The sequence below is a fragment of the Trachurus japonicus genome, chromosome 11, assembly GCF_045865225.1.
Source record: "Trachurus japonicus isolate A0001 chromosome 11, Traja_1.0".
Lineage (NCBI taxonomy): Eukaryota > Metazoa > Chordata > Actinopteri > Carangiformes > Carangidae > Trachurus > Trachurus japonicus.
Genome location: NC_140917.1, coordinates 14424597 through 14452234, shown reverse-complemented (window position 1 = coordinate 14452234; position 27638 = coordinate 14424597). Strand labels below are relative to the sequence as shown.

Sequence of the window (27638 nt, the reverse complement as noted above, 5' to 3'; positions counted from 1 at the left end):
CATTTCCATCTAATTGACATTATATTCACTATATGCATATTAAAAAAAGTAAAATTAAAACTTCGGGTCCTTTTTAATCAAACCTGGCAACACAGAAGTGGGTGGAAATGTCTAACAAAGTGTACTTCTTGGAGTCGCTTTCTCCTTTCTTGATCGAATCGATATTTGTCAATATTATATATTAATTGTAAGGTCTTTAAACGTTTATTTCAAACCCAAATATAGTTAAGTTTGGTGTTTGTCGCCGTGTTTTAACAGAGAAACTCCACGCTCCAGCTACTCGTCTACTAGCCTGCCATGCTAAATCATTGCGAAAACAACAACAACAATCTTGCTCGGAAGTGGATTGTTTAAAAGTTGAAAACACGCCTAGAGGAGTGCACAACAAAGACGGATTTTTTTTCTTCCTTACTTCTTCTTTTTATTTTTTATTTTTTATAAAGTACAGGATGTCGATTAACGGTGAGGAGCCAGCGTTAGCGGGGAGTTACGGAGTCGTGGGGTCGTTTCCTAAAAGTTTTGGTTATGGGGTGGAGGAGGAGGCGGACATGGAGGAAAACAACACACCGGCTGATAAACCGAGGATACTGCTGATGGGGCTGAGGCGGAGCGGAAAGTCGTCCATCCAGAAGGTAATAATTATGTTTAACAATATACTATTTTATAACTAAATAACAATAATAATCATAATCATAATAATAGCCTTTATTATTCGGGACTCAAAAGGGGTCCATCCAAAAGTGGTCCATAAAAAGTAAGAGTAAGTACAGAGATGATATAAAAGCCATAATAGGTCCACAATAAATAAAATAAAAACACATTTACATGTAGACTAAGACGCCAATGGTTTCACAGTCACCCATAGCAGGGTTCAAATAGTTAGTCCATAGGCCATACCTTCATGATATTTAGTCCACTACAAATAAAACATCAAGTAGGCAAAGTTATAACGTGAAAAAACCCAAAAATAAACTCTGCATAGGAAAAGCAGAAATATACTAGGTAATAAATACAACAACAAAAAACAAAAAAAACGCAGTAGTTAAAACTAAATAAAACACTGCACCAGAATAAAGTGCATTTCAATTGTCCTATTTAGACTTTTCCAACTCGTTTTACACATACCGGTAGTTTTTTTCCCCCTGAAAGTGAAAGAAGAAAGAACTGAAAATAAAAACTGTGTGAAAAGATGAAGTGGTCAGTAAGTGTGTTATATGCAATTATAACCACCAGACAGACTCATCATGTTTCAGTCACCGTGTAATTATTGTTACTTTACCTGTCAAGTTGTGTATTATTGTTTTGTTAAAATTAAACATGTTTTCTGACACTGTATTGTGCTGTGCACCTTTTCTCAGGTTGTATTCCACAAAATGTCACCAAACGAGACTTTGTTCCTCGAGAGCACCAACAAAATCTACAAGGACGACATCTCCAGCAGCTCCTTTGTCAACTTCCAGATCTGGGACTTCCCCGGACAGGTGGACTTTTTCGACCCCACGTTTGACAGCGAGATGATCTTCAAGGGAGCCGGCGCTTTAATCTTTGTCATTGACGCTCAGGTAGGATAAATAAAGCTTATAGTTTAGCTTTTAAATGCTTCCCGTGTGAGATGAATTAACATGTCACCTCTTTCCTGTGCCTGAATCTGTCTCTGCTGTTATTAGGACGACTACGTGGAAGCTCTCGGGCGGTTGAATCTCACTGTGTCCAGAGCCTACAAAGTGAATCCGAACATCAACTTCGAGGTTTTCATCCATAAAGTGGACGGCCTGTCGGACGACCACAAAATAGAAACGCAGCGAGATATTCATCAGAGGGCCAACGATGATCTGGCAGATGCCAACCTGGAGAGAGTTCATCTCAGGTGAGTGTCGGACATGTCTGAACAGGTGAGATACTTCAGGTTCTTGCAGTTTCTGAGCGTTTTAAAGCAGGTTGTGGCTGCAGATCCCCTACCTAATAGGACGAACGTCTGTTTTTTTAGACAAAGAACTGGTAACCACACAAATGAGCCAACAAACTGCAGTATATTAATTTCTCTGTGTTGTTCAGAACCACCGTAGAGAAGACTATCCCACTTCCAAATTAGGATATTGCGATTTCAGCCTTTTTTGTCCCTTTAATTCAGTTGTTTTTTTGTCAGTGACTTCAAATTATGTGAAATGTAAACAACAGTAAATCAGCAGTGTTTAGAAACAGTTCGAGTCACTTTTTCCTACTGCTTCCCTTTACAGTTCTTTCAGTATAAAAGCATCACAGGCATCACGCAGGAAGCATGTTTGACGTCACAGCCTCAGCTTCATTAGTGTTGACATCACCATAATAAGAAGTCCATTTAGTTTATAAAATAACCTGCACACTTGTCAGTGTTTCTAAATCAGGAGCTTCGGATAATCTTAATCGGCAACAATAGAAATCTGAGATTGACAGGTAAAAGGAGCCAGATTCACAAAACCTTCTTAAGAAAAAAAATCTTCTTAAGTGTCTTTTTTTTTTCTCAACTTCAGTCTTAAGAAGAAAAAAGATAAGAAGTCATATTCTCAACTTTCTTCTTAAGAAAAAACTCAAAGTTCTCAAATTTGTTCTTTACTTCTTTCTTAACTTTAAGACAACCTTGACCTGTCTTAAAATTCCTATGGTGAATAGGTAAGCCTGATATCACCTTTTTCAACAAATTTTAGACAAGTAGATTATAGTTTAAGTAAATATAATTTGTAAGTTTATAATTTGTATGTTTGTAGTTTTTTGTCCGTCAGGGTACCTCCCACCGCTGACGCAGCTTCAGCCACTTTGGCCCACCCTCTTGTCTTATTTTCCACAGTGTTATTCCCATATTATTCATTTTCCCAAGTAGTAATTTTTTTCGTACATTAATTTCGTCCACCTAATTTCGCTCCTGCCCTGAAAAGACGCAAACTATATATATAGTTATAATAAATAATGTAATGTAAGAAATGACTGTTCTTAAGAAAATATTGAGGAATTGCACTTAAGGGTTTTTAGCCGGAAGTTTGTCAGTCATATCAGACATTTAAAATGTAGTAATGAGTTTATTGTGGCAGCAATAGTGTTGTTCCATCATTGTGAAAACTTACAGTGTTCAGATGTGGTGATGACATTCATATTTTCCAGTTTTTACTCCAACTGGTTTGCTGCCACTGTAACTTTGTAGTGTCTCACTCTCCCTCCTCAGCCTCTACCTGACCAGTATCTACGACCACTCCATATTCGAGGCCTTCAGCAAAGTCGTCCAGAAGCTCATTCCTCAGTTGCCAACTCTGGAGAACCTTTTGAACATTTTCATATCCGTAGGTTGTTTTTATTTTCTGTTCCTTTGTTTAACTTGAGTCAAAACGCACTTTCTCTTGTGACCCATCATTTTTGTTTCTCCAGCACTCTGGGATTGAGAAAGCCTTCCTGTTCGATGTCGTTAGCAAGATTTACGTGGCCACAGACAGCTCCCCCGTGGACATGCAGTCCTACGAGCTCTGCTGTGACATGATCGACGTTGTCATTGACTTCTCTGGCATTTACGGGTGAGAGCCGGTGTACTGTACACGTGCTGGCAAAGATCATATCCTCTTCTTTTTCTTTTCAACTCAGAGTTAAAAGCTGATTGTTACTCTTGGCAGACAAATGGAGGGTGGCAGCGGCTCTGCCTACGACAAGGAGTCTTTGGCTATCATCAAGCTCAACAACACCACGGTGCTTTATTTGAAAGAAGTCACAAAGTTCCTCGCTCTCGTCTGCATCCTCAGGGAGGAGAGCTTTGAGAGGAAAGGTGGGTAGTTTTTAGCTTTTAGAAATGGCCAATCTCTGTAGTTTGATTAAACAAGGTGTTCAAAATGTAGCTTTAAAGGGATAGTTTGAAGTTTTAAAATGAAAAAAAAAAAGTGTTTTAGACACTTAAAAACACCCGCTAAACAGTCCAATAAATAATCAAAGCACTAATTCACTAAAGTAGTGATTTGATTGACAGTGGAGGTGGACAAAAAAGGAGAAAAACATGTAATGTAATAAAACGGTAAAAGGATCACCACATTTTTGATTGTTAGCGACTGAAATACAACAACAAAGAGAACATTTTAAAATATGTATAGATATATTTGTTCAACATTGTGGGAAATAGTTGTGTCCCCTTCTTTGCATCTGCACACATACAGTTTAGTTTAGTTTATTTAGATCCCCATTAGCTTTTGCCACGCAGCAGCTATTCTTCCTGGGGTCTTTTCATCATAATAAATGACAAATACAAACCATTAACACATAAAATACATTAATACATAAAACACATACTCAATACAAGAAAAAAAAAAACAAACAAACAAAAAAACAAACATCCAAGACAAACACTTAACATATGTTACCCGCTCCTACATTGAATCACTACACAACAAGAATACAGAAAGTGTTAAATTAACTTCCTCAAGTCACGTTGTCAGTGTGAAGCTCAGGAAGTTAGGAAACAGCCCATAACCTCCTGAACCTCCTCAAAGCAACGACGTGTTGTTTTCACACTTGGGTTTTTGTATCTTTGTGACAAACAGGATTTAATGTGTTAACTAGAAACTATCAAGAATGAAAGTATAAATCTGACAAAAATGTAAAACTGTTACCAGATAACGTTAGTGTTTTAGTGTGTGTGTTCATTGTGCTCAGAATTTGGATTCTGTTAGCCTGACAAGCCAGACTATATCATTAACATGTATAGTCTGGCAACGACCGGTAGACCTCGGCTCAATCCAGGGGGCGGGATGAAGGCTGTCTTTCAAACTGCCTCTGCACGCAATAGCGTAGCGCTACGACCAATCAGAGCAAAGAGCAGGATGACGTAGATTAAACTTTTCCCATATCCCGTCGGCAAAACACCAAATACATCTTTCTTTGAAATGAATGACTTCAGTGCAGTTTCTTGCTCAACTTTTAAAGACAATTACAAGTTTAATTCTTTCAAAGTTGATGCCAACGTCGATTCAAACGATTCCTTTGCCAAAGCCATCTTGTCATGTTTTTCACCGTCGCAAGTATGTCGTCATCGCGTTAAGCCCGCCCAACGACTCTCTAAACAGATAGAGCGCTGTGATTGGTGAACACAAACAGTGTTCGAGACTCAAAAAGTTCCTATATTTGCTGCCGCTAGAGTGCGTCTAGATTTCTAGGCTAGGATTCTGTATTTTTTCATTGCAAAAGCTCATATTAAAGCAGAAGTAAGTGGTCCGGTCGTTTTCGCTAATGCTGCGTTCCAGGCAGGCTTTTGAAATCGTAAATTACAGCTTCAAGTCACAACTTACGACTTTGTAGCGTTTCAGGCAACCCACTCGTGTTTTTCCGACCTGTTTTACCGGTGAAAGTCACTATAACGGCCACTCGTAACTTCCGACCGGTGAACTCGTACCAGATCGAACTGGTACCACTTCACGGTCGGAAAAATACGAGTTTCCTTGAACGCACCATAACAGTCCTCGTCCCTACGTCGCCACATTCACGGCGTCCCTTGGCTGCACACACAGCCCTGCATGCCGTTCTCTCTCCTCATTGGATAAAAACTGTAGGATACGATAAATGTTTTCTCTTTTCAAAAAACAGCAAGCTGACATTTGTACACATTTGTAATTAGACTTTTCAGCCCTACTTTAAACGACTTATGTGATCTCTTTGCAGGTTTGATAGAGTACAACTTTCATTGTTTCCGAAAAGCCATCCACGAAGTGTTTGAAATCGGCACCTCGGCGGAGGGCGCCGTGTGGAGACCGGCGGCGAGCTCGTCCAGCCGCGACCTGAGTGGGTTAACGTTTGCCCCGCTGAATGGAAACGCCATTTGAAGGACACACGGAGCAGACGAGTGACGTGTGTAAAATCTTCAGTTTACCTGAAGTGCAGTGAGGCGGAGATGATAATAATGTGAAGGCAGACGACGGGCCTCTCGTTCCGCACATGCTGCCTCGCCGTGTGCACGATTGAATGTGAATGTGTTGGAGAGAAGCAGCTGGCAAACTCAACAAGCTGCGGGACTAAATCTGATCCACCTGGTTCTCCTGCTCTGGTTTCACAGGAGACGATGAATCCAATACCGCACATGTCCAGTATTACCGATGACAGACGGTATATAAATACATGAAGCCTATATGTAAAACAGATCTTGGTGTTACTTGGTAATGAATCCTGTCAGTGATGTTTACCTCCTTGTGCCAGTGAATCCCGTCACACTCTGCGCTACGAAACTACTTTTCCTGAAGGTACTTCTGGTTCAGTTTGTTAAGCGAAAGCTGTCAAACTGAGCTCGGTGTAAACGCTCCATTGACTTGAGCAGATGTGGCAAAGTGTTCACGCTCTAAAACGGTACGCACTTCTTTCATGTTCCTGCTGGTTCTGCGTTGAATTATTGAGTGGCTTAAAGTGGCTTTAATCCCCCCCGCCCCCGCCCCCCCCCCCCCCCCCCCCGGTATGAAAAACAAACCCTGTCGAGATCAGGCTTGTTTTCTGTTGACGGTGATTCATGCGGCCGGTGCTCTGCTCAGGATCTCCTCAGACCAGGACTGTGCCAGTTACACCATTAGAGCGTCGGCTGATTAACACAGAGGTCGACAACACTGTGCTCTTAATGGAGTCTGGAAATAACTGATGATGCTTTTTTTTCTTTTTTTTTTTTCTCTCGGGACAACCTGCCGTGCCTGCTGACGGCTGACTCCGTCACTTGATGAACAAATCAAACACATTTTTACTACACACATTGTTTTGCTTTTTCTTTTTTCTTTTTGGGTGGGACCATAAAGATTTATTTTTTATTACTGTGATTAATTCTTTAATAAAATATGTTTTATATTTTGTTGATCAAGCTTAACTTTGCCTCTGATTATAAAGTGGTCATGAATACAACATCTCAGGAACATCTGTGGGGAACAATTTAGGAAAAATGTTAACTTGAAGAAGGGAAAAGGTAATAATAATAATAATAATAATAATAATAATAATAATAATAATAATAATGATAATAATAATAGGCCTAATAATAATAATACATTTTTATTTGTTGGCGCCTTTCAAAGCACCCAAGGTCGCCTTACAGATAAAAGAACAAAACATATGTAAAAACAGGAAAAGTTTCAGCACAGATAACAGAAAACAATCGAACAGAACAGTAGCAAAAATGCAAAGGTCGACATCACTGATCTCAAATCATACTGAAGGGAATTTATTCAATGTGAGGTAATTTATTGTAATTACATTCATTATAATTATTGTTGTTGTTATTATTTCTTTTTAATCAAACCTTTTTTTTACCCATGCACCTTGAACTGAACCATACTGTAGTGTAGGTATTGTGTTAGAGCAGCAGGGGGCAGCACATCCACATATTAGTATGTGAAGTTTCATCATGTCATATTTCACACTGGGAATGAAAGTTAATTTTTTCATCAGATCACACAGCGGACCATCAAGAGATCTTGTAAATACGCTTTAAAATGCCACACACATTTGGCATTTTAAAGCGTATTTACAATTTACACTGTGTGTGTGTGTGTGTGTGTGTGTGTGGCATAGACATATATACACACACACACAGTAGAGGAGGGTGAAAGCCTTCATCACATCAACCTCCTGTACTGTACACATCATGACTTAATGGGTGGTGGCAGGATGGAGCCGCAGCTGAAGCCTCTAATCGTCCCCAGACCTCCTGCTCACCACTGTGGAAAATGGAGGTCAACGAGCGGGAAAATGATATCTTGCTCTTTGGGATTTTTTTTTTCAGGACCTTGCAAGTTTGCTTCAAACCACACAGAAAAATTTGTACGGCAGAGAAACCTCAGATGTAACGTAAGATTGTGGAGTGAAAGACAATATGGAGAGTGTAAAGCTGCTGGTCAGCATCTTTATGTGCTTGTGTGATGGATATAACTGTGCTGAAACCTGTCATATGGGAGAAAAAAACATTTAAAAGCAGCAGCACATAAAAAAAATACATTGTTATTAACACTCAATAACACAACAATGATGTGGCTTTAAGCAGATAAAGGACATTTTAGTAATATGCAATGTTAAGTATGGATTTAGGATATTTCATTATTGTTTTTAACACATTTATTTGAGTTATAGATCAAATGTGACCCCTCATGACTTTTGAAAACAGATTTTATAAACTTACCTGTAGTAGGTATATCATAGTTCCATGCATAAACAATCAATCAATACTTTATAATGTCAATTAACAGTAACTAAATGTGCTATAATGTGGAATAGCCTTTTAATAAATGCTTTGTAATGCGAATAAATGCTAATAGGATCAATTTGTAGCCAAAAACATTAATACATAATTACAACATAAATGTCCCTTTTTAAAAATCTTACTCTTACATTATAATGTCCAGCACAGTGTTCATTGTGTGTTTATACTGTCTATAAAAGTTAAACGGGGTTGTTAAACTACAGTGTTACACCTAAATGATTTTTATAGCGTTATTACGCTGCCACAGCTCCTGTTACGACTTTATTATTATAGTGATTTTCTCTTTGCAGAGATAATAAAGTGGTTTACATCAGCAGCTGGAAACCAGTGGATCCTCCACAGTCTACCGTGTGTTTAAAATATTCAGTTACATCCAAACACACACAAAGTCTACCTTCTCCAGCCAGGCCTGAACTCCTCACAAGGTGAAGACAGAAAAGAGGAGTGTACAGACGGGAGGAGGAGGAGGAGGAGGAGGAGGAGGAGGAGGGACAGGGCGGCGTCTGACGGAGCGCTTCGGTTTTTACGCACCAGACACAGACGCTTCAGTCAGTGGAAACCCGTCAGTCCAGCTCCTAGGGGTTCAGAGGATTTTTTATTTTATTTTTTTTTAATTTCAACTTTCTCATCATTTCACAGAGAATCGCCATCCCACAGAGACAACACACATGCTCAACGACCGGTACGTGTCCATTTATTTACGGCTTTATCTCACAACGAAATGGGACACACAGGTGTGAATGAGAGCGGTGTGATCTGAATGAGTTTGCACGGGTGCAACCTGTTGAGACTTCCCCACACCCTCTCCTATTGACACCTTTACCTACAGAGCTAAACCACTCCATTGAGGAAACAATTACACTTTGTTCTTTCCAATTATTATTCCTAACCACCCCTGCACACAGGCAGGCTTTAAAGTAGGCTATAAGCGGTATATGTTTCCTCTGAGATGTCTTTAATGAGGGATCAGTAGTCGATTTATTAAGGGCTAACAAAAGACGTAAAACCATTATTGATATGTGAAGCCAATTTTGGGTTGCCATGTTTTGAAGATGCCCGGTGTGACAGATGATTGGACATGGTTGCTTATAAAAACGTGCTACAGTGAATTTGGAGTAATATAATCCATCAATTATAGATTTGACTGCTCACAATACCAAACACCCTCTATTGTATTGCATCCTGGCAACCAAAAAGTTGATGACTGATACCCCCCCCCCCCCCCCCCCCCCCACATTTATATATACTATATATACGATTATGATAATACAGATGTAAAAGTGTTCCCAGATGACCCATCACTACTGAGAAGCACCACTTAAATTATGCAAGAAGTGCACATTTCTAAACCAAATATTTGACTCCCGCTCCCCCCCAAGTCCAGGATGCACCAGAAAGGATGTTCATTCTTTAGAGTGAGGAAATAGTGGATGTTGTGGGGGGTTGAGGGCTTGAGCCGGGTCCAAAGTGAGTAACTGATACTGTGGATAACTGCTGCCGCCCCGTTTTGTAGTGGGATTTATGAGAAGAAGAACAAGGAGACCTTTGAGGAAACAATCCCCCCTGCGACTTGAATTGGCTCGGATGCAGAACACAAAGTAATAATAGTAGAATACAGCCATGTTTCACACAAAGTCTCTCTTTTATGTCAAGAAGCCTTTCAGTCTCATTGAGTTAGAGTGATGTCATGTCTACAGATTACACATTTTTTGTTTCCGGAGACTCAGCAAACCCCCCAAACCACCCCAAACCACCCCACACATACCCCCTCCTCCCCCAGCACTGCTCATAGTTTCCATCACCACACACCACCATCCCCATATACCACCACAATGTTCCAAGCCATTTGGGTGAAATGAAATCAATACATTCATTGAAACTATTCAGCTCTGGTTGCTTTCCGTGAAGAAACGTGAATGAGTGTGTGTGTGTAAGCGTGAATTATTTTTACTTCAAGTAATTCCTGACATTTGTCTTTTTTAGAAAACAGGGGGTGGAAGAGAAAAATCTTTTCTTCTTCTTCTTCTTCTTCTTGTGTTGAAACCACGTCGTTTTGCCACGTTTTGACCACAGTCGCATTCCTCTGAAATTCTTGCGTTGGGCGAAGGTCAGGCCTGTGTACAATCACTGGAGACGAGCTCGAGACAAATAAAACAGTTAAAGGGCGATGATGTTGGATTGCCAAATGACTGACGGTCATAAAACCAGACCATCAGGGACATATGATGAGAGTCTCATGAGTCAGTCTCACTCACATCGTTGTCTTTTCCATTTCCTCTTCCTCCTGTACAGCCTGGAAAGACTTGAAGGACTAGTTTGGCAAATACATTGAGTTTAATGAACTTTTTTGAACTTGTTTGTTGTTGTTAGCCACTTGGGGTCTGCAGCAATGAGTTCACATTATTGCATTTTAAGTTGATATGGTGAACTTGTTGAGTTTATACCTCTCCAACATTCACTCTTTTAGCTTTGTCTTTGGTCTCCACCATCTTTCAATGGACCATTGAGCTTCAAAAGTGCTCGTATGGCATGTTTTCTTACCTTCACTACTTGTTTCCGCATGTTTCCAGCCTTTACATTAAGCTAAACCAGCTGCTTCCTGTGGTTTTAATAGTCAAAGACAGCGATTCTTATTTTCTAACATGTCTTTCAGAGTAATTCAAAGAACAGTAACTGTGATTACGACAACAGCTTAAAGTAAGTTGTCTTTACATCCACATCTAAAGTTGATCAAAACCTCAAAATCAGTCAGTAGGCTACTTGTCGCCTTTTCTGAGTTTCAACCTGCTAACTCTGACCTTGATGGATACCAGCCCTCAGCCACTCTGAGTCTCTCCAGCATGAAGATGAAGACAAATAAATGCAGCAGCAAACATAAAACAGAGACAGCAGGCCCAGCACTTTCTCAAAAAATAAACACTTGTTACCATTAACACCAGGACTTGAACTGGACGGCAGCCAGCTGGCAGCTGAAGGGACAATATGTTTACATGTGTGTTTGTTCTGTATAATAGTTGTCAATGTTTAAGATCAGGCTGGCTGTTTATTTGCACTGGTCAGCGTTTGCCTGCAAGTCCAATCCAAGTGCAATAATGTAGACGCCAAAAGTAACTTCACTGGCGATACTTTATTTTCAGAGACTCCATGAACACACTTGATTATAAACTCTTTACTCAACACCCTCCCTTGTTTCTCAATCCTTCTCAGACAAATCTGGACATTTTATATAGGCATATTTTAGCTACTATGCTACTAGCTCGACTCTGGAAAGTGATGTTGTTGGTTCAGTTTGCTCCAGACTGATGAATTGCCATGAAATTTCGCACTGACATTCATTGTCCTCAAAGGAAGAAGTCTACGGAGCCCAGACTATTTTCCTCAAGCACCATCATCTGGTTGCAATTCTTACTTCCAATTATCTTTACTCTGTGTTTAGTAGTGGCAGTTAGCATGCTAACTCAACAAACTTAGATGGTGAACATAAAAGATCAGATTGTTAGCATTAGTGTTACAGTTGGGACATTTCTAATCAGATAATTACAGTGAATTGCACAGCAGATCAGTTAAACATGCAAGATCCGTGCTTTTTTTTTTTGATGCAATGCTGCAAATACGCAGAAGAAATTGAACATGAAATTTCCTTCTTGGCCTTTCCGGGACAAAACATTTTCTCACTCTTATGTGCACTTACTCTAAACTGGAGCTTTCAGCAGCATCCCATTCTTCTTCATCAGGTAGCGAGTGAATATTAACATTTAAGTTTTCTGTCATTCTTTCTAGGAAACTTCAGAAATTCTTAGGAAAATGACAGAAAAAAGAATGTAAGGTAAAAAAAATAAATAAAAAAAAATTTAAAGTATCTCTAAAAGGGCCTTGTATGACTGAAAGCTGTTTATCAGTTCAGCAGCAGCAGCAGCAGAGGTGAAGCTGCAGCTGGAGACCACATTGTTTCACAGAGTAAACAAACAGCCAGCTGGAGACTCATAAACCAAAGCCAGACACGTAGTCCGTCTTTAAAGGTGCTTTGTTCCCAAATGTTATGAGCTTAGTGTAACAGGTCATGTGTCATTAATGTCCAATGATACTGATCGTGTTGCGGTTTAAACTTGAATTCAGCACAGAAGAACTGATTTCTCTTGAGCCGACCCTACAACAAAGTTCAGCTGTTTTTCGGTTTAAACAACCAAAATCATGTTACGGCTTCTGCAGAGTTAGTATCTCAGAATATCATCAGCGTTTAAAGAAGAAAGGAGCAATTTATGTAGATAAGATCTTTAAACACAGACATGAAACATTGTGTGTTCGCCTTCGTTCGTGCAGCTTAAACAGGCCTTTGTGATTTGCGGGAAATTTTATGAAACAAAGTATCTTTAAGAGGTTTTACTCCCTGATGTTATCAGTTTGATATGACAGTTATGTGTCATTAATATCCACTGATAATGATAAGCATACTGATGCGATTTTCTGATGAGATAATTGATGTCAGGAGCATGTGAAGCACAGTCTCAGCAACACAGTTGAACCTTTGACTTGGACTTAACCAGATTTGATGTTCCAGTTGTGGCGGCTCAGTCTCCCAAAAATATCACCAGTGTTGAAAACAGCAGGGAGTAATTTATCCTGATGAGATCTTTAATCACAGACAACAAGATGTAACATTGTGTGTTCATTTTTGATTTCTCATGTGTGCAGCTGAAATTCGCCTTGTGATCAGCAGGAAACCACACCACATTGAGCCTCTTTGTACAGGGGGGGATGAAAGAGAGCGCAGTCATCTGATGGCCATGAGAGACCAGCCTTGTTTTTCTTTCTTTTTCTTTTTTTTTCTGCAACAGTTTATAGCTGCAAGCAAGAGGGTGTCACTTTCCTCCAGAGCTGCATGGCTCCTCTCTCTTGATAGTGCACTTTCTACAGACCATTGTGCTGCTGTCAATATTCTCATTCACCTGCCGCAAATCCAGGTTGTGTAACTCAGGAGCTGCACAATATGAGGACTGTTCTGAGCCGGAGAGGCCATTAAAACAGCCTTAACCATTTCAAGGGGAATAAACAGTAAAGCAGAGTGTTAATTAAAAGCTAACACTGTTACATGTTTTCCTGTTTTAATTAAATGGTGTGTGGCTGTTACAGTGCAGAAGAAAGAGGTTACTGTAAGTTAAACAGGGCTAAATGCACTAAAATGTCCATGACATGTAGGCCAACAGTCAATAGAAAATATGAAATATAATAGATGTAGAAACAGCAGTATAACTACAGCTGAAAGCAAAATAGTATTTGAAAAGTGTGATTTCAGACATGCAGTAATCAGAGTCAAGTGCCATGTACAAAAATACTTAACACTGAGAATGCTAACAGGGTTATGCAAATAGTTTACTGTATTTAGCCAGCTAATGAGCCAATTTAGTGCCATTTTCACCAGATTAAATGACAAACCAAACTAAATATAGGTTTGGTTTGACAAGCTACCAACGTGATTTATCTGCGTCTTCACTGTTACTCTGGAAATAAGAAAAACAAACCAAAACAGTGGTCTCATCCATCAAACTTTGTGGCTTCATTTTAAATTATTATCAAGTAACAAATTCCTCCTTTTGCTCCAAACAAACATAAATAATCACAATTGGTTTTTGAACACTTTCTTAAATGAGTGATAACTGTTGCACAGTCTTTCAAGAAACAATGACTGCTCAGCAAAAGAAACTGATGCGGAGGCCGATCTATCTTCTAGAGACGTTGAGACATTTAAGTGAAGTCTTTGAGCAGGTTGTGTCATCATCAGACCACTAAAGGTTCATCCCCTGGGGAGCGTGAATGTCTGGTCTACCAAATTTATATAAATAATTAACTCTACAACACAAAAGAGCGGAGCATACAGTAACTGTGATAAATCATCTGGGTAGGATGAATGTTTGCACAAAATCTCATGGCAAACCACTGGATAATTGTTAAGATGAGAAGAAGCTTGGACCAAAGTGGTTAGCCACTAGTGTTACTAAAAAGCACCACTTTCCTGCTTTTACTGCTCAGTGTCAGTCTTTTAGTGTCAGTTTAGTTTGTGATTTTAAGTTGAAACAACAGAGAGACCTTAAAAAAAAAAGAGCAGACAGCTCTTAAAACAGATTTGGAGTTTGTGTATCTCAGATTGAAGTGCCTGTTTTTAGAGCAGGAATGCAATAACGTCACCCCCAAAAAGCCTCTGAGGCATGAATGAATATTTTGTGGCTGTGACAGATTTAACATTTACCTTCATATTTGTCCCGTTGCTTTTTTTTAATTTTTATTTATTGCGCATGACAGCGGTTTTCATCATGGAATAATTTGGTTTGTAAACCAACACACATTGAGTCTAAATTCCTCCCCTGGGAAAATAAACTCTAACGCCCAGCAGAGCTCTGATGGCTCGCAGAGTCCCTGGCTCCGGTCATTAGAGGCTGTCAGGTTGTTGAGGAGCGAAACAACAGCAGCGAGCCATGAAGGGACATGAGACAGGAGCCCCGGTGGCTGATTCCTGGGAGACAGTTGCCATTTGGCTGCTGCTACAAAGCCCTCGCAGCCAAGTGACTGTGGTAAATCTCTCACCGGGTCAGCGAAGAATTCAACATGTCCACTCATCAAGGTGAATTGTGGCTTTAAATAGCTTCAGCAGCCGTGCTACTTGAGAGTACTTAGACAGGATGGATGAGTGTTTGGTTTAATGTCTTGCCGTGAGGAGAACAAGGGTGACAAGTATTTCTGGCTGAGGTCCAAGACGACACCTGTGGAGTAAAGTTGAGGTGAACGCCTCCTAAACCAGGTGCTTGACAGCGTGTGAATCAGCTGACATGAATGTCAGACAGTGACAATGAACTAGTTCTTACCAGGTGATTATTTTTGCATTGTGAGCAAGTCGGTCATAACCTTAAAGAGCCAAGGTTGCAGATCCCACCTCAAATGATATTTTAGGGCAGGATGGAGCTTTTCAGCCTCTTCTAGGTCATTGTTTTGTTTTCCAGCCCATAAACATGGCTTCACCCTAGCAGGAGGTAAACATACCACATCATTCAGCTGCTTAAAAGTCAGTTATTTGGTGGGAAAATGTTTTAGTCGTCCATAAAATCTAAGTTAGTCGTAAGTTATCATCAAAAGACAAACCCATGTTCTACTCCTCAAGCATCATAAGTTACATTTAATTATTTTAAATAGTTGGCAATAAAAAAAATCTGAAGTAAACATGAAGCACATTTAGATTACATCACACTTTACCAATAACAACACATTTATTTCACATGTATTTCTTTATGAGGGTCAGATTAAAATGAAAGATGAGGAGGAGCTCAGGTGAAGTAGGCTACACACATTAAAGCATTAGTTAAAGCAGAAGTAAGTGATATATTTGTGTTAATATAAGTCTTAAATAGTGATATCTTCCGACAGCAATCACTTACATAGAGTGTTTGGACCGAAACACGGGTCTGTCAGTCCCTCTGCTCTGCTCTGAGCCGAGGAGAAAACATTTATCGTATCCTACAGTTTTTATCCAATGAGGAGAGAGAACGGCATGCAGGGCTGTGTGTGCAGCCAAGGAACACCGTGAATGTGGTGACATAGCGACAAGGACTGTTATGGTGCGTTCAAGGAAACTCGTATTTTTCCGACCGTGAAGTGGTACCAGTTCGATCTGGTACGAGTTCACCGGTCGGAAGTTACGAGTGGCCGTTATAGACTTTCACCGGTAAAACTTTACCAATAACAACACATTTATTTCACATGTATTTCTTGATGAGGGTCAGACTAAAATGAAAGATGAGGAGGAGCTCAGGTGAAGTACACACGTTAAAGCATTAGTTAAGCATTAAATACTGAATTCATCAACATGAATAATACTCATTAGTATGTAGTTTATAAACACAGTTAAAAATGTTTTACTCATCATTTATAAGCACTAACTGTATAAACTGCACACTAATGAGTATGAATGCGTTATAAATGAAGAATTCAGTATTTATTAATGCTTAACTAAGGCTTAATAGTGTGTACTTATTATAAAGTGTTACCGATCAGGTTAGTAGAACTGGAAAAGGGGTAAAAACAAACAAACAAATTAGATAATACACTTATGATCAATAAGTGGTCAATTACTTCCAACCACCAGTAATTAACTTAATTTTATGTGAAACATTGTGGATATTGTGTGTTAATAAGTGAGCTTCAGCCATTCTCTGTGCTAAGATAAGATAAATTAAGCTAAACTAGTCTAATTTCCACACATTTATCACTCTTAACTGTTGCCTATTGTGTTGCTGACAATAAACTGATGATGTACTGCCCTAAAGGAACCATAAAATTTTGTATTTTAATCAGACACTGTTGTGCTTTGGTAATTCGCTATTAGGGAGAATTAGCTCAAAGGAAAAGCTGGGATGAACAGCTGGAGATTGCAGAATGTGTTCACAGATGTTGTGGCTCAGGAAGAGAAACATAAAGCACAAAAACCAAGAAGACTATATCCGGAAGGAAAGCCATTGTTCTATCACGGCATTCATCGTGGACATGGACGGACGAGAATAGAAACCAAACTCTCTTAAGACGTTTTCAGAGGGAAGTTGGACTGATTTCCCCATCGGGACAAGCAATCGGACAGAAAACAGACGTCGTGGGATGTGATGTTTTGACTCAGTTTGGTTTTCCTCCCGTGTTTTGTTGAGGAAGCGGCCGGCTGCGCTGTTATCTGCAGTGGGAGGGGATGTACGAAAGAGGTGTCCTCAGTTTTTGTGCTAACATGGCGTTGGGGGCCGAGTCCTGGAGGAGAGGGAGTTTGCGCTTCTGGCATCAGCCGTAGGACATGACTGAGAGCAGACTGTGTTTATCTTTGTTATGTTTATCTGAAAATTACTGCATCATTGGTTATTAGAAACAAAATGTTTGATAGCAGTCAGACATGAGGAATGTAAACTACACTTTCGCGATGACTCTTTAACAGACCAGATGCAAATACTTGGAGGTTAAAGGAGCATGGAAGAGATACCTGTAAAAAAAAAAAAAAAAAAACTTTAATTCTCAACAGCTTTAATACTCAACCACAACTAATGTTTATCTGAGAAAAACAAATGGTCTTCATTAGTTTGCACCGATCTGTCGTCATTTCAGCTGGACCGATGACGTCTTATAGTACTGAAGGGGGGGTCGGATCATTCCTCTGTCCCTCAGGGAGTTTTCAAAGCAGCATGGTTTCTCAGCTGCTCTTTGTTGAACCGACCTCCTCTTTTCTGACATTTTGACAGTATAGAAACATGTCTGAACCCAAAATAAGGAGGGGAAAGTGGGCATTATAAACAAAAACTGTTTCCAAGTGAAATATTTAAAGTGTCCGCCTTTGTTAAGTTCACCGCTCCAGACCGTTACAGTCCTGAGCATGAACATATACCCTGACTGTGTGTATATATCTGAGCTCAGCCCTGCCAGGTCTTAGCTGTTCCACAGGAGGGTATTTTAACCTCCCACACATCATTTCCTCGCTCATTTCCCTTTGCCGCTGCAGAACATGGGGTCACATACTCTGTTAATGCCACGCTGTCTTCAGTAATAATGGTGGGATGATGTTCTTGTCCGTGTGCCTGGTTTTGTTCCCACCTGTCCTTCCTCTGCCCCACAGGCTGCCGCAAACTGTGCCGTGTCTCTTGCAGGTCGTTTGGTGATTGTTCCTCTCCATGTAATTGAAGCATTGGAGTATATTTCGATTTCTATATCTCAGGAGTCGTCTCTGTGGTCATTTTTTTGGTCAATCTGTGGAAACTTTCCCTCTCTGTTGTCTTTGTCTGTCAATCTGTGGTCATTTTTCTGTTTCTTTGTGGTCGTCTTCTGTGTCTCTGTGGTCATTTTTCTATTCCTGTGCGGTAATTTTCTTTTTCTCTGTGGTCATGCTTTGATGTCAGTTTGTGTCTTTTGTGCCTTTTCTGGTGTTTTCTTCATCTTCCTCGTGGTTCCTCTGCATCTCGAGGCTCTTCATCCGATTGACCTTCTGACAAAACATCTTCTTCATTGTAGTCTGGAGCCTGCGGGCAGTGAGATGTAGTTACGAAAATGCTGTTAAAACCACATTATATAACAAACTTAGCTCAGTTTTTAAAGCGGACACGTCAACGTTTTTCCACCTTCAATTTATGATGAAGACATAATTTACTGAGTGGTGTCGTTTCGCACCAGACCGTGTGACTCTGTTTTTTTCAATCATAACAATCAATTTCTAACACAGATATCATTGGTTGTGTCAGTGGAGCTTTTTATATCTCACTTGCTGGTGTGTGTTTTTCAGTTACAGTGATTTGAGGCCAAAGAATCTCTAGCAAAAACAATCAAAAGCATCTCCTTTAGTCATATTTGTCCATGAAAAGGAATATTCACACAGGCGGACACATTTTTGATGTTGTTAGTGTTTGGAGATCAAAAACATTTCCCTCAGTGGGATTGTGTTTTCTATCAGGCACGCAAGACAAAAAAACTAAACAAAACAAACAACCATGAAAAAAAAACACTTCTAATGACACAAGTGAGATTTGAGTCATAATTGATCCCATTTAAAGATTCTTATGAGAAAATATGTGGTGCTTTTGGAGGAAATGCTGCAGAAATTAAGAAGTGTCTTGGGAGATACTGTGTCTGTTTGAGGTTGAGGATCAGCTTTTGCTCTCACAGAGAAATGGGCCGTCTTAATTAAAAAGTAAAAACTAATATGATCACAGGAATATCTTTGGGTAGAAGAAGTTGAAGAAAGTTGTGCATTCATGAGAAAGGAAGTAAAAACAAGACAAACGCGTGGTGTATCGCCCCTTTAAGCGCAAGCCAAACGCAGATGAAAAAGCCCTGGAGAGCGCCTTTGAAACTGAGAACACTGCTTCGTTTCAGCTCCCAACAATTAATATTGTTTAGTTGTTCTTTCTCAATGTCAAAACCGCCACAGGGGGTTTCGTACAAGAATGAGAGGGAGGGAGTCGCTGACATCACGAGACCTCACTGGTTAGTGAGTAATGATGAAATAGGAGAAGCAGTTAAATCATTACAGTCCTGTTTTCTTCACTGCGAAACAGCCATAACTCATTGACTTAAAGTGTTAATGCAGCTCTCTCTCTGTAGTTCTTGGATCAGAAACATTATTATGTCTGTCATAATAATGTTTCTCCTTCTTGCACATTAACTCAATAGATTTTAACCAATCCTATAATGAGCAGTTTTACCACTTCCTCCAAAGTGATACCTCCTCTGCTTGACGTCTCTGCTCAACGGTCACTGATCATGTGGCTGATTCCTGGTGTTGCAGCATGAAAACAGTCACATGGAGAATTATTTAATTTGGTGGTGACTGACCAAGTTTAAGTAGAGGTATTCTGAAGTAAACATGTGTTTGTTTTGATGGTAAATATGATAAAGCACATTAAGATAAAAGAATGATCATACGGGTGATACTGAGACAAAGCCACTAAATACTAAATATTGTATATAAGGGTATTACACCACTGATTTCTAAAGGTCATGAACATAGATATAAAATGATATTTTGCCATTAATGTTATCGGTTGTAAATTATGTTTGTGTGTTTTGTTTCATGAAACTTTTAACTTGCTGTGTAAAAAAAAAAAAGCTTTGAGAAGTCTCTTTAAATTTAATGTTTTTTGTTCCTTTTTTTGTTTGTTTTTTCTCTTGGTCCTTGATTCTCAGCTCTACATCCAGAATCTGTCTGCCTCCCATCTATTCTTCTTCCTCCTCCTCCTCCTCCTCCAGCTCCCCCTCGTTCTTCCTGCTCTGTCCTCTGACTGATACCAAATGCTGAACTGTTTGTGCATCTTCTCCGCTTTTGCAGGAGGTCATCCTGAAAAAACTAAAGAACTAAAGGAGAAGACACCATGAGTGACCGGTTCGACTGCCATAACTGCAACGAGTCCCTGTACGGACGCAAGTACATCCAGGTGGAGGACAACCCCCACTGCATCCCCTGCTACGACCGCCTGCACGCCCACACCTGCCAGGAATGTAAAGAAATCATCAGCCACAATGCCAAGGTACAAAAGCAACAACGTGCACTTCCTTAATTTAAAGTATTTGTATTTAATAAAATTCTGTATATTCACTGATTGAAGATTTATGTTCGAAACACAAGATGTTTTTATAAACTGGAGCAGCAGTTTGTTGATTAATCAGAGTTATTTGATTAGTCGCTCTCGTGCAATGTGACTCAACTACTGAGGAACATCAGTGCTGTAGGAACCTTATAGTGTAAATATCCAATGCTACATCTATTTAAAGCAGAAGTAAGCGATCCAGTCGTTTTGGCTAACTTCCTGCCAGCCGATGGAGTTAGCAGTCCCCGTCCTCGTCCCTACGTCACCACATTCACGCGCATCCCATGGCTGCACACACAGAGAGGACCGCCCCTTTATGCCGTTCTCTCTCCTCATTGGATAAAGGTTGTAGGATACAAGGAAAGTTTTCTCCTCGGCTTACAGCAGAGCAGAGTGACTGACAGACCCGTGTTTCGGACCAAACACTCTATGTAAGTGATTGCCATTGGAAGATATAACTATTTAAGACTTATATTAACACAAATGTTCCGCTTACTTCTGCTTTAATAAGCATAAGGAAATGTTATTCAAAATGTGCCGTAAGTGCTTGTTATAGCTATTTAATTTTGTCTATTAAACTTTGTCTATTAGACTAAAATTGTCCAAAAAAGTTGTCTAATGTAATGTCCTAAATGTTATTGTTAGTTGTCAGGATGTTACCTGAATATGTGCCGAAGATCATTATGTAAAACTGTTGCAATTAAATCAACCAGAAATACCAGATCAACCAGATGTTAAAGCATTAGTTAAACACTTAGTCCATCATTTATAAAGCATCCTATATTTCCTATATATAAGCTTCCATTTATCTAAATTAATATAAATATATACGATTAGGCACATATATACAATTACAAGGGGACAGCCTACCTCCAGAAAGATTTATTTAATTTATATAATAACAACTCTTTCTACTTTTAATTAACAAAAGGATGGAGGTTATCTCATAAATCATAACTCTTCTTCCAGAGCAGCAAGTTGTCTGTAGGCTACTCCCCTTTAGCTCTCCACTCAGTCAGTAAGAATGAAAAACACTGACCTGACGGAAACACCCAGTGACGCCACCAGGCCGTCGGTGTCTTGTGAATTATGGACTGGCAGTGAATTATGCCGCTGCTTGCTTTGGCCGTCCCTCCGCTCCACACAAGACGTAACAACATCCATCCCTCATCCGTCCTCACCCCTCTCCGCCACTTGTTTCTTTTACCGTGAAAGCCTAATTCCTCAAAAATAGGTTTTTCATGCTCCGCTCAATGGGACCATTTATCACAAAGCTTGTCCGAACTGCAGATAAACTGGAACACCAGCAGGCGTTAAAGTGTAAAATCTGAAAGTGGGTTATTCTAATTTGTAAGAAAATATTATTATAATTATATAAATGGATTTTCCTCCCATTTATCTCCTTTGCCGACTCTTTTGTGTTTGGAGGGCAGAGGGAAGGCTTAAGGCTCTCATGCCGGCAAACTTACTGAGGAGTACTTGTGTGGGAAACTGAATCCTGTGGCTGACCGTGACCTTTGACCTTCAAGCGGATGGAGGGGGGGTCAGCAAACAGAGGCTCCCTGTGAGGAACAATAACATATCAAGTGTTTTTATTGACCTCCAGTTCAGGGCACAGTGTTCTGATTTCAAATGAAACAGTGAAGCCACATTTTTCTCTATGTTGATAATAAATCCTATGAGAGGTTATTACAAACCATAAATAACAATATATTATGTTTTAACAATAAAAAAGTTAGCCTATCTGTCTTTCAACACCTTCCACCGTTCTGTGAGTGCAACTCAGCTCTAAGACCAGTGGTTCCTAGAAAAGACAACATCTGCTGACAAAGAAGATTTCCATTTTCCCAAAAAAAAGAGAAAAAAAAAGGTCAGAAACTGTGCATTTTTGTAGAACTATTTATTTTTGTTTTTGATATCTTAGCAAGCAAGGTAGTGATTGGAGTTTTTTAACGAGCGTCCACCTAAACTCTGACAGATTTCTGCCCTCTCCTCTTCCTCCAGGAGCTCTTCTATGAGAACAGACATTACCACGACCACTGCTTTCGCTGTTTCCGCTGCGACCGCTCTCTGGCCGACGAGCCCTTCACCAGCCAGGACGACGCGCTCGTGTGCAGCGACTGCTTCTGCAACGAGTTCTCCTCCAAGTGCGTGGCCTGCGACAAGACGGTCATGCCAGGTATACGGACAAGAAAGACTGAAAGAAGCTACACGCAACACTTAGTAATCATGCATCAGCAGTCAAGAGGTTCACACACCCTGTCTTTTGCAGAGGCCAGTGAGTTTTTGTGAAGCAGAGTGTGACAGCTAAGATGTGACACAGTGATTGTTTCCTTGCTCTGGTGAGAAGTTCTCCCAGCAGACGTTTCAGCTCTGGCTGCTGTGACAACAAGAGTACAGCAGTGGTGTCGGATGACTGAAAATTACCCGGGCCTGTGGGTACTGTGGGATTATTATAACTTTTCTGCACTGAGCAGTTATTTTCTTCAGTTTCTGTTCGGCCCTGGAATGCCTTTAAAAGCTGCTGCCCTCTCCCCCAAGTTCAAGTTCAAAACATCGTCATGCCTTTGGTCTTCATTTCAGGTCCCAAAAGTTGTAAAACAAGGCCGGTGATTAAAGGATTTGACATCCAATTTCATGAGCACGACTGGTTCCTGGCTTCTATAAACCTCTCCAGTGAGGCGTGTGTTTCTCATGCGCCCGTGGGAGTGGACTAACTGCCACTTATGAAATAGTGAAAATTGTAAAATGAGTTGGGATGCTGTGCAGCCGTGCTCGCATTGCTTTGCCACAGCCTGTCAGATTAGTTTGATGAGAGATAAGCTGAGCTGAGCTGACTGTACAGTGCAGGAACAGGTTTAGCCGTCACACTGAATTATCACTTCTGGCCTTCTCTGTGTTTGTGTGAACATGATCAGATCTATATAGTTACAGCAGAGCAGGGCAGAGATCAAAGCAACGTGCATGTGACACCGAAGCTTCAAAATGTCAGAAAAGATATCAACAAACAAAAGTCTATAAGTTTCCACTTTCTCCGTGTCCCTCACTCCTTCTCTTTTCCTCTCTGACAGGATCAAGGTTGTTGGAGTACAGCGGCTCCACGTGGCACGAGGATTGTTTTGCGTGTCATGGCTGCGAGAAGCCAATTGGTGCTGAGGCTTTCATCCCAGACAAGGACAACTACTACTGCGTGCCGTGCTACGAGGGCAGGGTTGCTCCTCAGTGCAGCCACTGCAAAAAGGTGGGCAGAGCTTTGATTATCGGACTGATACTGACCATAAATATTATATTATCTGCAGAGACTATTATGTTTCTTATGAGATAATTAATCAAAACGACTGCCAATTAATATTAATTAAGTTGGAACGGTGATCGTGTCTGTCTTTTTCTCCTCCTTGCTTTCTTTTGACTTTTCGTAGAGCATGCACAAACAGCACAAGAACGGAACAGCAAAGATTAATAAATAAAAGAACGAAGATGTGAATGAATAAATAAATAAATAAATAAATAAATAAAGCAAAAAAAGTCCAAAAATGTACTTTGAACAACTTAAAGGTAGAAATGATTCATTACACTTCAGATAATACTGATAATAAAATCAACAGTGACTCAAATGCAAGAGGACAAGCCACAAAGAAATGCAATAACCAGATTTGGTTTGGTAGAAAATGATTTGACCTCCTTTCTTTTGAATTGAAGGGATCCATGAGCTTTTAATGTTTTAACTTTTGAGTTGCCATTTAATGTACTTTATATGTACCACAGTAAACTCTTTTTTTTAAATGGATAAACCTAAAGAGGCACGAGACACACCACAGACATAACGAAGGTACTCTGAGATCTATGTTTATCTATGTTTGTGCCCTGCAGGCTCTCACCAAAGGAGGGGTGACCTACAAGGACAAGGTGTGGCACAAAGAGTGTTTCTTCTGCAACGGCTGCAAAGCTCCTCTGGCTGGTCAACCTTTCACCTCGCAGGGGGAAAGTCCATACTGCGTCAAGTGTTTCAGCAGCCTCTATGCCAAAAAGTGTGCTGGCTGCAACACAGCCATTACAGGTGGGTAAAGCGAACAGGCGTTGTAAATGCATTCTTCCTGGTTGATCTTGGACGCGGGTGTCTTCGTTACTTAGCAAGCATCTTATGTTTTCTTCATGACTCCTGCTAGTCTTGATTATCTGCTATCAGTAAAGGCTCAAATGCCAAAGCAATACTCTGTAACAAACAGGGTTAGGCAAGCAGGTGACGCTCAGGTTTTAAATCTTGCCTGTGATCCCTTCTGTGAAGTTTGCATGGTTGCAAACACCCTTTCTTGTGTTTGGGAGTGTTTAAAAAAAAAAAAAATCAAACAGTAAAAACACTGTACACTGAAACAGCAGCAAATAGTAAGTGTCTTGGTGTGTATTAAATAAACTTAAAACCTTCAACAACAATTTTTTTGGCCATTCAGAAAAACATCATGAACCTATCATCACCTTTTAGGCTGATATGGCAAACAGTTCTTACAGTATGTAGATGTATCAGAGCAAATAAAATTTCATTTAGAGTTGGGTTTCTTGGCATCTGATGAAGGTAAATCCAGTATTTATTTACTCTCTTTTAACTTTGTTTTTGGTCTTTGGGGGAAACATCTAGTATTTTATCTGCTAAAGAGGTTTTATTTGTGCTGCTGTAATTCAGCTCTGAGCAGATAATCCACAATGGGTTATGGGAGAATGACACTATGAGAGAGGTGAGGCTCAATCCAAGTGGAAAATTAAACAACAAGCGATAGGACCTTTAAAGGGCTACGGTTAAGGTTAACTGGCAACACAAAAAGCATTCAACTCAAAACCAAACCACCACACTATGATGTATCTTTTACTTTCATCACTGATTCTGCATGTTCAGACTAATTTAAAAGATGCTGCAATACAGAAGAGGAACAAGGAGACTGAAGAAGACACAGTGCAGCAATAGTGGTTTCATTCAGTTGCTTTCTAGCAGTAGACATGAACTCTGAACTTAATACCAGCAGGTACACAAAACTGCCAATGTTTTCTTATTGTTACTGCCAAATGTTGATGTTATCTGGAATTCATTTATGGTATTTCCTGAATGTTGCAAGGCTCTTATTAAACTCTATTTCCCGCCCCCGGTTAAACATTCCTTCATTAGTTGAATACGTTGTATGCTGCTGTTGTTGCAGGGTTCGGGGATGGAAAGTATGTTTCTTTTGAGGACCGGCAGTGGCACCAGCCATGCTTCAAGTGCTCACGCTGCTCCGTGGGGCTGGTGGGCTCCGGCTTCTTCCCCGACCGTGACTTGATTCTGTGCACAGACTGCAACAACGAAGACTGACCGGCACTAACTACACCTGCGGCACCTGCACCCGGAGTGGCAAAAATGTCAAACACTGCTGATACCAGCAGAGAAACTTCCAAACCTCAGCTTTGCACATGAACACTGCAGTATCGCTAATTCACTCACAGTGTACAGCTGATACCAAGCTCAGTATTTACGGCTCAAAACCCCTATCAGCCTTTCGCACAGTGAAATGTTTGTATAAATTCTGCATAAATGTCCTGTTATATTTGTATGACTTTTTCCTTAATTTTTTTATGGTTTGCACATCAGAGAAAGAATGACAAATTATAAACATATATACGTTTAAATTAAGTGCATTTATTCATGAAGGTGATAACCCACCTGTTTATAACACCAAAATTTAAAATGTCATTGTTCTTTTTCAAGAGAAATATTTCAATTTGTAAAACTGCTTTTCTTCTTTTCCTGCAACTTGCTGCTTGAATGTAAACATGCATTTTCTTTTTCATCGTACATCAACTGTCACTGGTGTACATCATGCAATAAACAATGTCATAAAACGATGTATGGTGTATAAATGAACTGATGAATGGAGAATGTGATTATAGAACAGAACATGCATCATAAACCTCAAAATATAGGAATCACAGTATAACACTGGTTCATTTTAAAAAGGTCACAAGTCAAAATGGTCAGATTAATAGTCTGCACATACTCAGGAAGTGCAGAAACTGTGCTATAAGGAATTAGATGCTGCCTCTTTCACGAGTTATAGATGATGTAAGAATTAATATGACATTGTTTGGAGTTCACAATGTATTTATATGTTTTTGTTGTTGGTGTTGTATCAGTTAAATGAACAAGATACAACAGTGCTGAACTCAACAAGCGTTGTTGTACTAACTTAACCAGCTACTTGCAACAGCCTCTTTGAGAGTGGTATCAATCTAACTCTATCAATGTCCTAAACTGGAAAACTATCCCTGTATGTGCTTATTGTACATTTTGACAAAGAAACAAATACACAAAGCTAAGGAACTGAGAGAAAACACAAGTCAGGAAAAAAAAAAAAAACTCCCTTTGAAAAGCCCTTTTGCCAAAGATGGTTTTATGAGGGTAGTCCCATGAAGACTTTCCCTTACTATTACTTACATAATCTTCATAAATATTTACAGTTCAGAACCTCTGTACTGATCTGCTCTGATTGTGTTTATGTGGAGGCTGTGCCAGGCTAGTGTCTGTGTCAGCTGGAGGGAGCAGAGGACCAGCTGACAAGATGATGTAGTTCAGGACTCACTGGTCCAAAAGGACGACGTTTTTGGGACTACAGTATTTTGATTAATTCTGTTTCTCAAATGTTCACAGACGCAGCTTAAAATTAGCTTTTAGGTGACTAGAAAATATTTGTTATTAGACAGAAATACAGGAATGCATGCAATAATATCTAAATAGTTAAGTATGAATTAATGTTCAGATGTATCATGAGTATGTGATGTGTAGAATAGAAGATTAAATATAATGGATTTAAAGCCCCTGTATAGACTTTTCATTTAGTGTTGATTTTGGCGGCCCCTGTGGACGAAAGCGGTGTCATGAAGACGTTTGTCTGGCCGGCGCGTGTAGATTTGTTTTAGAAACGTCGGAAAGAAGACGGGACTTGCTTCTTTTTTTTTTTAAAGCAGCGTAATGTATCTATTCGTATCGTTTCGTCAGTGGTCCGACCCGACCATGCCTTCCAGAAGTATAGAATTAGACTACTTAGAAATAGCATATCTTCACACTGATGGGCTCATTTGCTGTTGTAGGTACTGTAACAGAGACACATCAGCAGAAACCAGAGACTTTCGCGTATCTAGTTAAAAGCTCCGTACAGGGGCTTTAAATGTGCAGTCAGCCCCGACAGGTGCTAATGTAAAGATATGGCCGCTCCAGGCCTGTGGTGTTCCCTCATAAACTGAGAATTTCTGTCAGGCAGTGATATATATTAGTTGTAACTTCCTGCTTTTGATCA

The 27638-nt window shown here is 40.0% G+C and overlaps 2 protein-coding genes across 2 annotated transcripts; both read left to right on the top strand.

Moving 5' to 3' along the window:
- The first annotated feature begins 89 nt into the window (after positions 1–89).
- LOC146978469 (ras-related GTP-binding protein C-like) lies at positions 90–6942 on the top strand. The gene is made up of 7 exons (XM_085791181.1): positions 90–632; positions 1359–1562; positions 1668–1867; positions 3197–3311; positions 3397–3539; positions 3636–3784; positions 5665–6942. The coding sequence occupies exons 1-7, from the start codon at positions 450–452 to the stop codon at positions 5823–5825; spliced, it is 1155 nt and encodes a 384-aa protein (XP_085647307.1). The 5' UTR covers positions 90–449; the 3' UTR covers positions 5826–6942.
- Positions 6943–8781: 1839 nt separating this feature from the next.
- On the top strand, positions 8782–26188 carry LOC146978468 (four and a half LIM domains protein 3-like). The gene is made up of 6 exons (XM_085791165.1): positions 8782–8912; positions 20064–20262; positions 22327–22501; positions 23394–23563; positions 24193–24379; positions 25509–26188. The coding sequence occupies exons 2-6, from the start codon at positions 20107–20109 to the stop codon at positions 25658–25660; spliced, it is 840 nt and encodes a 279-aa protein (XP_085647291.1). The 5' UTR covers positions 8782–8912; positions 20064–20106; the 3' UTR covers positions 25661–26188.
- Positions 26189–27638: the final 1450 nt, after the last annotated feature.